At 45.9% G+C, this 13104-nt stretch overlaps 1 protein-coding gene across 1 annotated transcript in view; it reads right to left on the minus strand.

The window, feature by feature from the left end:
• Window positions 1-13104, minus strand: part of LOC109417794 (protein GDAP2 homolog) — a gene marked incomplete in the record, with an annotated part of 284578 nt that overhangs the window by 144730 nt on the left and 126744 nt on the right. Inside the window, 1 exon segment of the mRNA XM_062853548.1 lies at window positions 262-359. Within this exon segment, the coding sequence (XP_062709532.1) occupies window positions 262-359 (98 nt within the window).

The raw sequence follows: 13104 nt of genomic DNA on the forward strand, positions 1-13104 counted from the left end.
TGAATTCAATATTCATAAATCATGGGAAAACAAAAGACTTCAAAGCATAATACACGTTGGATCGAATTAGTATTCAAAGGAAAGCTTTGAGAATAGACAAATATGAATAGTATTTCATATTGTTTTTAATCGCGATTTAAAGTTGTGACAAAATAAACTGCTTTTGCTAGCGATTTGAAGCGGTAACCAAAACTACTGCCGAACAGTGATTATATTTCAAACAATCAAAATTTGGAAAATTATAAATTTGAAGACACTTACCTTTCTTGGTGTTCGATTCCTTCTAAGCCTTCGTCCAATACGCTCTCGTATACCATCCGAGGACGATCGCCTAATAACCGCTGCCGGTCAAGGTCTCCCTGAAAAATAAAAGTAAATCGAAATTAAATGATGAAGATAAAAAATATACCAATTCTTACGGAATTGGCATTAATGGAGTTTCTTAGTGAATATACGAAAATAATTTGAGTGGAAGTCACCCAAATAGGAGTAACATACGATATTGATTTCAGAAACATCTGAACATCGGGAGAAAAAAATTCACGCTTAAAAATGATCACAGACATATGTAGGATTCACTCATCACTATTGCGTACGTGCATTATCAGGAATCTTTCAGTGCAAAAAGGTTTGTTCGCTCTAATGCCAAAGCTACTGTCAGAGAGGTAAATGTGTACATTTGGCACAGCACTGGAGCTATTCCACTTGTACACAACAATGAGTGATTGCTATTGCTGTGTATTGTCTTATGTTTCAAAAGGTCAATGATTATTATGATTATTTTCAGATTTTATACACCAATTTAACCAATCTCATTTTTTGATCTCCCTAACAAAATATGCTATTGACGGGCCTTGTGATATAGGGGCTTCCTTTTCTGATTATCCTTCAGATGTTCCTGGGTTCAATCCTCACCTTGGAGGGCCTTTTCTTCTTCTTTGTAGCAAACTTTTGCTTTAAGCTCCAAGCTCAGTGACTTTTAAGTACACCCGATGCTTTGTTTTTTTTTGCACGGGTATTTTTTTGTTATAACTCAGTTAACTTTGAACCAATCCACATGATAAATTGTTCACAAGGAGACACGGAAAGTACTATCATGGTACGAATAATCAAATCAATAGGTTCAAAATTGACTAGGTCAGGGGTTTTCAGACCTTTTGCCTAGCGGTGCACCTTTTGGAAAACAAATTGTTGCGCGGTGCACTCTTTTAATACTTCCAAAAGATTCGTTTTGTTCGTAACAAGGTTGTTGATAGATTCTAGATTCCTCATAGGGTTCTTTGAAGATTCTAGGTGGATTTTATTTTAAATCTGTGTTGACTGCAGGTGAGATCTATTGCAAAATTTCCTTGTGATTGTTTGAGGGATCCAATTGGAAATTGGATTCAACTGGAAATTTGTCTTATCAGAAACTTTTCATGAGTTCTGCCTTGGATCTTTGCTCTGAAATGTTTACCAGTTTCTGTATTCATTAGTTTAGATACTATATTCCAATATTCGTTAAAATCAGTTAATTACGCTGTGTTCGATTCATGTGGTACAGATTGTTTCATCAAAAATTCAATGTGTCTATAAATAAATAATATAAATAAATAAATAAATAAATAAATAATAAATAGACAATGAGTTTTATATGAAGTTATAAGGGTGCTAAAGTCTCACGATACACTCCGCAAGGCTTCGCGGTGCACCAAATCTGGAAGTCTCTGGACTAGGTTATAGCCTTTTAAGCTAGTACGAAATGTCGGATCCCCCTTGCTTTCATGATTGATAGTGATGCGATCTACTATGCTGGGCTGCTTGGGCTGCAAAATGGTCAGTCGAAAACCTGGAGCAAGCAACATAGCTCTGGTCCTCACAAGTTCCTACCTCATGCTTCCACGGGTCAAATGATGACAAGGACCGCCAGCTAAGAATTGTGTGCATAGCTGGTAGTGCAGCCTGGCCACTGTTGTCCGTCTGACTTCAGCTTAATTGAAGAGGTGCATGCCGAGTGTCTTCCCACCAAGGAGGTGCGGCTCAAACAGCGTCTGTTCTGGCATCCAGCGGCTGAGTAAGAAATGCTGTATAGCATCAGCTATTCCTAAGGTGGCAGTTCCACCAACGCGATGTAGGCAGCGCGACACCGGTAAAAGTACCCTGTCGAAAGATGCGACCGATACTCTCGGAGATGGAGCCGGCAATGAAATAAGGACTGTGATTGGAGACTCGGTACCTGACACGTCAGGACCTTAAATGAATCCGACCAAGTGAGCCTTTTGGCTCGTGAATGGCAGCAGGTTGGTGTGTGCGTGGATGCTGGTCAAGAAGTGCGGTGGCCGCCAAAGTCTGGTGAACGTGCATTAAGATTGTCATCGGTGACCCCAACGCGCTGGTCGGAAGAGAGGACTTTTTTCGTCCAATATTCGGTACAGAGAGCCTTCACTCCGTCACTTACGACGACAGCAATATGTGCCGAGAGATGACCGAACTATTCGGAAGTCCATGATGTTAGAACTTTTCGGCCCAGATCACTATCTCGTAGTTAGTAAGATTCGAGCTCGGTTATTAACAGCGTCGGACTCTAGGACCCGGCGATCGATGCGTTTTTCAGCAGACGGTACGGTAGCTGACTATCACCAGAAGCAGGACGATCGGATAAACAAGATCAACGAGAGCGATAATCTCAACCCAGCCAGCAATTTGGTTGCTATATCCAAATTGCAACTGAAATAGTCACACATATATAGCACCAAAGAAATCGTATTCAATGCACGAAACAGGCATATACATACTAAAGTGGAGGCCATATCGAAACATATATACGATTACTGCGATTCCATTCAACATAATTTACGATTTCTCGAAAAATTTCTACGATTTCGCCGATTTTATCCGTCTAAATATACGATTATGCGATTATTACGATTGAGAGTACCAATATACGACTCAAAATTTTCAAATAAAAAAAAACAATTGGTGTCCAGTGGGAATCGAACTTAGGTCCTTTGATTGAGAGCTGCGCGTTATCTCTATTGGCTATATGGCCAAGTTGAAAATAGAGAGTTCAAAGTGAATGGCTTGAAACGAATAAAAATTAGCATGGTACGGTGCGAGACTTGTGATGGAAGCGATGGTGTTGTGCATTGAGTGGCACCAAAAGTGGTGCCGTGCAAGAGGCCCGGAATTCACATCGTTGTTGGAATCTATACATCACTTATTGTAAGTCATCGGTAGTATGAAAACCTATATATTTGGTTGAAATTATTGCTACCATGGTTGGAATGTGTCAACAACAACAAAAATACAAATTTGTGATGAATACCATTTTTTTTCTTTTTCTCCATCATACAAATATGTAAACAAAACCATTTACGATTTCCGAGATTAAAATTCGACTATTAATAGTGCAGTAACAGTCATATGCGACTGTAAAAATGAATTTACGATTTCTACGATTTCATTCACTTCGTATACGGCGCAAGTGTGACGCAAACGATAAATATACAACATTGTTATAGTTGTATACGATTTCACCGATTTTCATCATACCTTTAGTTAGCAAGCTCGATTTAGCAGATTCATATACGATGTGAAGCGACGATTTCCACGATTCAAAGAAATCATATATACGATGCTAGCGAACTTGCAGCTTGACACTAAGAATGTATGTTTTTTTTACGATTCTATCCGATTCTGTGCGATCCTACCGATAGTATCTCGCACCATTTATGATCGGAGACGACTATATGAAACTGGAGAATCTTACCGCCAGGCCGATCGACTTTCCCTACGTTGTGGCTTTTTTCTTTCCTTTCAGGACAATTTCCGCTACAGCAACTTTTTCTTCGGGCACTCTATCAGTCCTAGCACAACGGCGACCACAAACACGGATAGTACTAGCACAACACTAACTTTATTTCCAATAAGAAACAACTTTCACTTTCTATGCATGCACTTTAATTCTTCACTCTCTGACTGTCAAAGTAAATCTAAACCTATCGCTAAACAGCTGATCTCCTAGAGGTCGGCTAGTGGTAATCCATGTATGCTCGCTGACCCGAGCATAGCCGATCGGCTACAGCGTTGCCAGGAAAACCGGGCGAAAACTGAACCGAACCGGTTATTCCCTGAGCCGCGGTCAAATCGCATGCAATTTATGCTATCACTCAACATACCCGCCGCCTTGAATGACATTCAATTTTCAAAACAACAACAAAATTGCAATCTACTCTACTCACAAACAAACATGAAACTTAAATCTAACAAGTTTTTTCAGAAATTAATAGTTCTCCTCCGCTGGATCTGGTGATAAATCATCGCGCTGGGATTCCTCATCGCCTGGGCTAGTATTGTCGACTGGAGAAGCTGAGTCTGCGGGAGCAAACGGCAGGATGCACACTTTTGCTACGGGGCGTTTGATGATTCCTTTTGCCGTACGGAGAGAGACGACTCGGGTGATGCTGTCTGGTCCTGGATGCAGCTGGATGATGCGGGCTAATGGCCAACGAGTTGTTGGCTGCTGCTCATCGACGACAATGACGAGTCTACCGGGCAGGATGTCCTCATTCCGGGCGTAACACTTGGTGTCCCTCTGGAGCTCTTGCAGGTACTCTTGCTGCCAGTGAGTCCAGAAGCGTTGCAAGAGATGTTGCAGCTTCCAGTAGTGATCCAATTGGCTGGTTGGGATGTTGCGGAAATCTGGGTCGGGCAGGGCGAGCAGCGAAGATCCAGTGAGGAAGTGCCCCGGAGTAAGTGCCGCCAAGTCGTTGGGATCGTCACTCATCGGAAGTAGTGGTCTGGAGTTCATGACGGCTTCAATTTGTGCAAAGAGAGTGCACAAATCCTCGTAGGAATATCGAGATGACCCAACTACACGGTAAATGTGCTTCTTGGCAACTTTTATGGCGGACTCCCATAGGCCACCGAAGTGGGGAGCTTTAGGAGGGGTAAGATGCCAGGTAATCCCTTCCGACGCACAGAAAGAGCAGATTTCGTTGCCTTGATGGGCATCAGACAGCAGCGCAAATAGTTGGGCAAGTTCGTTTTTAGCTCCTTCGAAATTTTTGCCGTTGTCCGAGTGGATGTGACTCGGTCGGCCACGACGGGAAATAAAGCGACGAAGGGCGGCCAAGAAAGCGGAAGTGGAAAGCTCGCAAACTAGCTCCAAATGTACCGCTTTCGTAGAAAAGCACACAAAAAGGCACAGATATGATTTCGTTGGAGCTGCTCGCTTGTGAATCGGCTTCAAATAGAAAGGGCCAGCATAATCGACACCCACCACGCTGAAAGGACGACCTGGGGTAACTCTCGATGCTGGCAGCTGGCCGATTTGTTGTTGCGCCGGAACTGGATCAAGACGCTGACATCTGAAGCAATTCCGTACAACACTGCGTACTAATCTACGACCGTCGATAGGCCAAAATTCCTCCCTAATCGCTGTCAGGAGGGTCCGCCCGCCGCCGTGTTGCAGTTTTTTATGCAGATGCTCAGCAATAAGGCGGGTCAATGGGTGCATTTTAGGAAGTAGGGCAGGGTGCTTAGCTTGATATGGCAGAAGCGAAAGATTTAACCGACCTCCCACTCTCACTACTCTCTCGGAATCAAGGAAAGGGCTCAACTTTCGTAGGGGGGATCGTTTTCCTACAGTGCTCTCTTGCTCCAATTTTCGTATCTCTTCGGCGAAGTTGTCCTCTTGGGCAAGACGGATCAGCAATGCTTTTGCTCTACGAAGCAAACTGGGCGATACTACGATGGTACATGGTGTGGACTCATTTGACGGTGGCGGTCGATTTCTGGAGCGGCAATTATCGGCGAATCGAAGGCAGAGCCCGACGACATGCAGTAGGCGAGGGTAGGAGGACCACCGTAAGAAAAGCGGATTGATGGACGGAACCGTAACTGCTGCTACAGATACCATGCGCGTTTCAAGGTCAGCTTCGGGTACGGTCTGAGGAGTTGCAATCGGCCAATCTTCCTTCGGACAAGCTAACCAATCGGGCCCGCTACGCCATAGCTTGCTCTCGATGAACTCTGCTACCGTCATTCCTCGGGACACTAGATCAGCAGGATTTTCACAGCCAGCCACGTGATTCCAAGCGCAGCCGTGGGTGAAGTGCTGTATCTCGGAGACGCGATTCGCAATGTAGGTTTTCCATGTATTTGGGGGACAACGAATCCATTGAAGCGTGATAGCAGAATCGGACCAGAAGAAAGAGGCAGGTGCTTCGACGTTGATAGCTTTCCGTACTCGGTCATACAGATGAGCGCCAAGAACAGCTGCACAGAGCTCCAGCCTAGGCAAAGTGATGCGTTTTAGGGGGGCTACACGTGACTTCGACGCCAGTAGATTTATACGAACTCGTCCTTCAGGGTCTTCGCAACGAGCGTAGATGCACGCACCATATGCAGCTTCGGAGGCATCCGAGAAAACATGCAACTGTACAGTGGCGTTCGGTAGGAACGCATATCGGTCGACTCTGTAGGTAGAAATTGAAGGAAGCTCGCTGCGAATATTTATCCACTTCTGCTGAACGGACTCTGGTACGGGGTCGTCCCATCCACAAGAGAGCAGCCATAGCTCTTGCATGAGAAGTTTGGATTTAACTATTACTGGTGCTATGAGCCCAAGCGGATCGAAGAGACGAGAAATGCAGGAGAGGATAGTTCGCTTTGTCGGTGGGTCATCACTAGGGTCGATATTGGAGTCGAAGCTTAGCGTATCGGGTCCTGGCTCCCAGCATATTCCCAAGGCCTTGATAGTTTCGTTGGGGCTAAATTGAAGTGAGGATTGCGTCCCGATTTGCTCGTCCTTCAGCCCACGGAGTACATCTAGCTCATTCGACGTCCACTTTCGCAACTCGAATCCTCCCTTTTCCAGCAGTTCACCCATTTCAGAACGCAGACGGATGGCTTCTTCCACAGTCCGAGCTCCTCCGATAAAATCGTCCACGTAGAAACTTTTGCGCAATGCTGGGCCACCAAGGGGAAACGCATGGCCTTCGTCGTCCGCCAGCTGCTGGAGTGTGCGTGTTGCAAGAAAGGAAGATGGCGCCAAGCCGTATGTGACGGTCTGCAGCTCGTAGATACGGATCGGAGACTGTGGCGAAAAGCGGAAGAATATTCTAACCAGTGATCGGTCGTCCGGATGGAGTAGTACCTGACGATACATTTTCGCAATATCTCCAACAACTGCTACCTTGTACGTCCGGAATCGCATCATAATATCAAGCAGGTCGTCCTGTACCACCGGGCCCACGCAAAGTGCTTCATTGAGCGAATAGCCGGTCGATGTCTTCGCTGACCCATCGAATACGACTCGGACCTTCGTTGTCGTACTGGAGTCCTTGAATACTGGGTGGTGTGGCAAGTAATACGCGATAGGTGGTTCCTCTTCACCTTCTTCCACTTCACGCATATGTCCAAGCTCGATGTATTCTTGCATGAAGGCGTGGTAGTCCGCTTTGAGCCTCGGATCCCGTTGAAATCGTTTCTCCAGGAGTTCAAATCGACGTAGCGCATTGGTCTTTGACGTTCCAAGCATGGTGTGGAAGTCCGGCTGACGTGGCATACGCACAATGTAGCGACCTTCTTCGTTGCGTGAGACTGTGGATTGATACAGTGTTTCACAACGCCTTTCCTCTACGGAGTAGTTGTCGTTCATGACGAGTTCTTCATTCTTCCAAAAGCGCTCGATGCTTTCTTCCAGAGTTACCATCGAAATGGTCACAGTACTAGACTCGGACAGGTTCGGCGAATATTCTGAGCGAAAAGATGACGATGAACCAGCGACGATCCAGCCAAACACGCTATCGACCAGAACAGGAAGATTTTCGGCCAGCTGCAGGCGTGCAGCACTGGGGAAGAATGAATAGAAGTGCTTTGCTCCAAGGACGAGGTCTATCGGCTGTGATTTGTTGAAGGAAGGATCAGCCAAGACGAGGTCTTTTGGTATATTCCATCCAGCTGTGGAAATATTCCTCGATGGTAGGTCCGCCGTGACCTTATCCATGACCAAAAAGTTTACACCACACGAAAATTGCTGGTTCCTGGCTCTTACTTCTGTGTAGACGGACTGACGAACGGGTTTGGAGGTTTTACCAGCTCCCTGGACCGTAATGTTCACGTTACTACGTCTAAGATGAAGGATGCTTGCTAGCCGCTCCGTAATCAAATTCGGTTGGGAGGCGCTGTCCAACAGAGCGCGCGCTGGGTGCTCCTGTCCAAAAGCATCGACGACGTGGACGATAACGGTCAACAAGAACACATTTTCTCGTTGCTGTTGTACTGGAACGCTGGTTTCAACGACAGGATGCTCCGCTGCAGCTACCAAAGACTGCTGGGACGTTTCCGACGACGATGGTGGACTAGATTGAACCAGAGGAGTCGAAGAAGCCATGATTGCATTACCACTCGTGGGCCTGCGGGCTGAGTCAGGCGTCGAAGAGTGGAGGAGGGTGTGGTGTCGCCGATTACAATGCCTGCAATTCATCTCCATTTGGCAGTTGCGATAGGAATGATCGGCCCTGAGGCAGTTGAGGCACAGACGCTTCGCATTAACTATCTGAAGACGTTCAGAAAGTGGAAGGCGTTGGAATTTAAAACATCTGGCCAAAAGATGAGGCTGATTGCAAGCAGGGCATCGTTTCGATGTGCTGGCAGTGGACGAGCACGAAGAAAGATGAGTAACCGGTGGATATTTCTTCGACGATGGCGTAGCAGACGGAGCGGAACCCGATGGTGGATGGTGGTTGACCGAAATCGATTCCAGTACTCGGATTCTCCGTTGCAAAAAACCGATGACGCAGGCGTAATCTGGATCTTGGACCGTGGACGCATGGTCCTCCCATGCCTTCAGGGTGTCGTCGTGAAGTCGAGTGCAGAGCAAGTGTTCGAGGATGGTGCTCCAGGAATCAGTAGGCTCCCCCAGCTGGCGAAGAATCTTTGTATGGCGCTCAAACTCGTCGACCAAACCGTTAAGTGTGGCAGCAGTCTCCTTTTTCATCCGTGGAATGTCGAAGAGCGCCTGCAGGTGCCGCTTTTTCATCAAGTATTCGTTGGAGTATCGACCTTTCAATGCATCCCACGCGAGGTTGTAGTTCGCCGAGCTGATCGAGATTGATTCGATTAATTGTGCAGCTTCTCCTTTAACAGCTGCCCTCAGGTAATGAAACTTTTGAATGTCGGGCACCTCCGCATTCGAATGTATTAGCGCCACGAAAGTATCGTGAAAGGTGAGCCACTGCTGATAATCTCCGTCGAACTCAGGCAGCGAAATTGTGGGTAATTTGATTCCAGAGAGAGCATGTGCGTTAGTGTGAGTGGAGCAAGGATTGCGAGCATTAGAAGAAGTGGGAGGCGGTAGTTTAGACATCAAGCTAGCTTTTATTGAGAAAAGGCGCGGTTCATAATCCGCACGAACATCCGCATGCATTGCCCTACCTTCCTCTGTTTCAGCAAGATCTTCCAGTTCGACCTGCACCGCTTCCAAGCTGGCCCAAATGTTGTCGATGTGGCTGATCCTCAACGGAAGTTGTGCCTCGTCACGCCCAGCCTCGTAGCCGGACACAAAAGCCTCTGCCCGACCCAGCGATGTCAGGAGCGTGTTCCGCCGGCAGAGTAATTGTTGTTCCGTGGCCATCCTTGGAGCGGTGGCCATCACCGGGGTGCCGGACGAGCGGGACGAATACGGTCGTCAAGGGATCTGGGAATAGGAGACCACGGTAGACCCGAGGGTGGGACAAATAGCAACTTGGAACGGTACTCACCTGTTCCAAGGCAATAGAGTGCCTTGAAATCAAATAAAAAACAGCAGACTCCGGCAAATTCGCAGATAGGGCGCGAAGCAGCATGCACTACAAAGCCGTTGAAGGTTTCCCAAATGGCCGTAACAGGCCCGTAGAGTAGTCGCCGTCGATGAAGAGCGATTGAAAACACACGAAAATCTGCGATAACTTTCGCAACGGTCGATCACAACGTTGAATGAGGTCCAAAGGATTCAGAAAATGCCGTGGGAGGCCATTTCGGATGAATACGGATACTGGTGATGATAGCACAAAGGCACTGTAGCAGGCAGTATCAATTCCGCAACGACTATGGCCGACTTCACGGGACGGCAGTGGGGTGCAACGTCCAACTATTCACTCGTAGAAACAATTCAAACAATGCCTCCTTCCAGAAGCATCTACTGGGATAATGGGTCCATGCAATTGTCCAGAATGGCGCCGGACGGGTCGGGACAATGGCGACAATTGTTTCACTTGGCCACTATAGATCCCGATAGAATGGCCGAACGATGAAATTCAGTCGATTCGGCGGCACCGGTGGCGTGATGACAACAGTACATGCAAAGGAAAGTGAAATCTAAAGGGCACCCGCGCGGCCAGAAAACTTTAGATGGACAGCTAATTACCTGCTGCCCGATAGAATCAGGCCTTGAACAATTAATTATTCTCCGGGCGCAATGGCTGTCGCTGCAACGAATAGTCCTCAGCGTCGAAATGGCGGCTCCCAGGTCGTTTCCAGAAGGTTCTCCGATGGCGGAATCCTGGTCACGGCACCAAAATTATGGAGAATCTTACCGCCAGGCCGATCGACTTTCCCTACGTTGTGGCTTTTTTCTTTCCTTTCAGGACAATTTCCGCTACAGCAACTTTTTCTTCGGGCACTCTATCAGTCCTAGCACAACGGCGACCACAAACACGGATAGTACTAGCACAACACTAACTTTATTTCCAATAAGAAACAACTTTCACTTTCTATGCATGCACTTTAATTCTTCACTCTCTGACTGTCAAAGTAAATCTAAACCTATCGCTAAACAGCTGATCTCCTAGAGGTCGGCTAGTGGTAATCCATGTATGCTCGCTGACCCGAGCATAGCCGATCGGCTACAGCGTTGCCAGGAAAACCGGGCGAAAACTGAACCGAACCGGTTATTCCCTGAGCCGCGGTCAAATCGCATGCAATTTATGCTATCACTCAACAGAAACAAAATCGCAATCGAAATTTAATTTGGCATGAAATGCGATTTTACGCAATCATTGTCAACAAATATACATATTATTATACAATTCTGATTCAATATATGATTATAAACGATTTTTTCCACACAATGATTTACGATATGTGGTTGGCTGGGAACACTCTGTGGGAGTCTATCCACGGAGCCGTACTCATCGCTCCACGGGAGGTGTTAGGCACTGCTCAAAGACGACCTAGGAACGGGTGGTTCAACGAGAAGTGCCAGAGCGTAACGGGCGAGAAGAAAGTTGCCAGAAGCCCGGATACTGGTGTCGGGGACCCGGCAGAGCAGGGAGCCATATAGGAAAGCAAGAGTAGCTAAAAAACAAATTCACCGGGAGCGGATCTGGTGTGATGGTTAAAGCACGTGACCTTCACGCCGAGGACCTGAGATCGAATCCCACTCCCGACAAACTCACAAAATGTGAGTTCTTCCTTCGGAAGGGAAGTAAAGCGTGGCGTGGGTCCCGAGATGAACTAGCCTGGGGTTAAAAATCTCGTTAATACAGATAAAAAAAAACAAATCCACCGCAAAAAGTAAAGAGAGCATGAGGAAAATGTGATTGCGGGGCTGCCAGGTGGAGAGAACACTTCGTAGTATTGATGAACGGTTGGAATGGAAGAGCGACAGATAGAATTCGAATCGATGAGGACGGACAGGCTGTGGAACCTTCAGCGCTGGACGAGGTCAAGACAGCCATCAAAGGACTGAAGAACAACAAGGCTACTGGGAATGACGAACTCCCAGCCGAGCTTCTCAAGCACGGTAGTGAGAAGCTGCATCAACTCTTACACTGTTGAATCAATGGGAAGAAGAAGAACTGCCTGCTAGTTGGTTGGATGGTTTCATCTGCCCTCTATACAAAAAATGCCATCGACTGGAGTGCGCGAATTACAGTGGAATAATACTTGTCAATTCAGCGTACAAAACTTTGTCCAGAATTCTGTTTGACAGGCTGCGGCCGATTATTAGGCTGGTTTTCATGAGGGCCGATCAATGACGGTTCAGATGATCACCCTGCGACAGATTCTTTATATGGCCATGGATCGTGCACGTTAAGAGAAGTTGATCGGAGAGCCTTTGGAGTCTTCGAAAGTAAACGATAGACCTAAGTATATAAAATTTTGATCTGATGTCAAGCAAGAAATTAAATAAAAACCCCTTTTTCAGTTTCCCCTTCGAGAAAGCTGCCAAACACAGCCGAAACGTCGGGCAGATAAAAAAGGCAGTTAACAAACTACCGTTTGGATTCGTAAGACTGAATAGCCATAAACTCCACGTATCAGTATCTAGCAGTCAAAAACCACTGTAAAATAAGAGATTAAAAATGTCAAAACATATCCAGCACAATAATTTTATATAGTGATCTGCAATAGAGTAAGGTGGGGCAAAAGTTCGACCTTAGTTGATAAGTCAACCTATTTAAAAAAATCGAAGCAGATGAAAATAAATAAATACCGTGTGGTGATTCTACCATCCATGAGCTAAAATTTTGCTGAACAAAGTTACGCCAAATGCCTTTTCAATTTTGAGTTACAACACTTTTTATATGTGTGTGTTCTATTCGAACTCTTGCCCCACCACTGGGGCAAAAGTTCGAATCTAGCGTTTGTGGAATTTCGCTAACCGTAGCACACTATTTTGACACTTTGGTAATAGGAATACCTGAAACCACTTAATATTTGATGTTAGAACTGGAATACACTTTTAAATTCGATTTGGATTCTACCCAAATCAGGGTTAAATTTACTGCACAAAAAATTAATAGTTTTCCGCCAAATTCAGATAAAACAACATTTTTTTACAACTCTAATCGAATTTTCTCACTAATTCCATCACTCTTAGAGATAATATGTACATTTTGCAGAATTTTAGGTTTATACCTAAAGTTGCCACATGCCTCGAACTTTTGCCCCACAATTCGAACTTTTGCCCCACTATGTGTAAAATACGATTTCCAAATCTTTTTTGCAAAAAGTTATACATGCTAGAGCATCTTCAAAATATACCTAGTTACGCCCCAAAATAAAATATCGAATTCGATTTCATTAAAATTTCATTCCATGCGTTGGAAGGGCCATCGCATGTTACAATTTTTTGAT

The sequence above is a fragment of the Aedes albopictus genome, chromosome 2, assembly GCF_035046485.1.
Source record: "Aedes albopictus strain Foshan chromosome 2, AalbF5, whole genome shotgun sequence".
In the NCBI taxonomy this organism is placed as follows: Eukaryota; Metazoa; Arthropoda; class Insecta; order Diptera; family Culicidae; genus Aedes; species Aedes albopictus.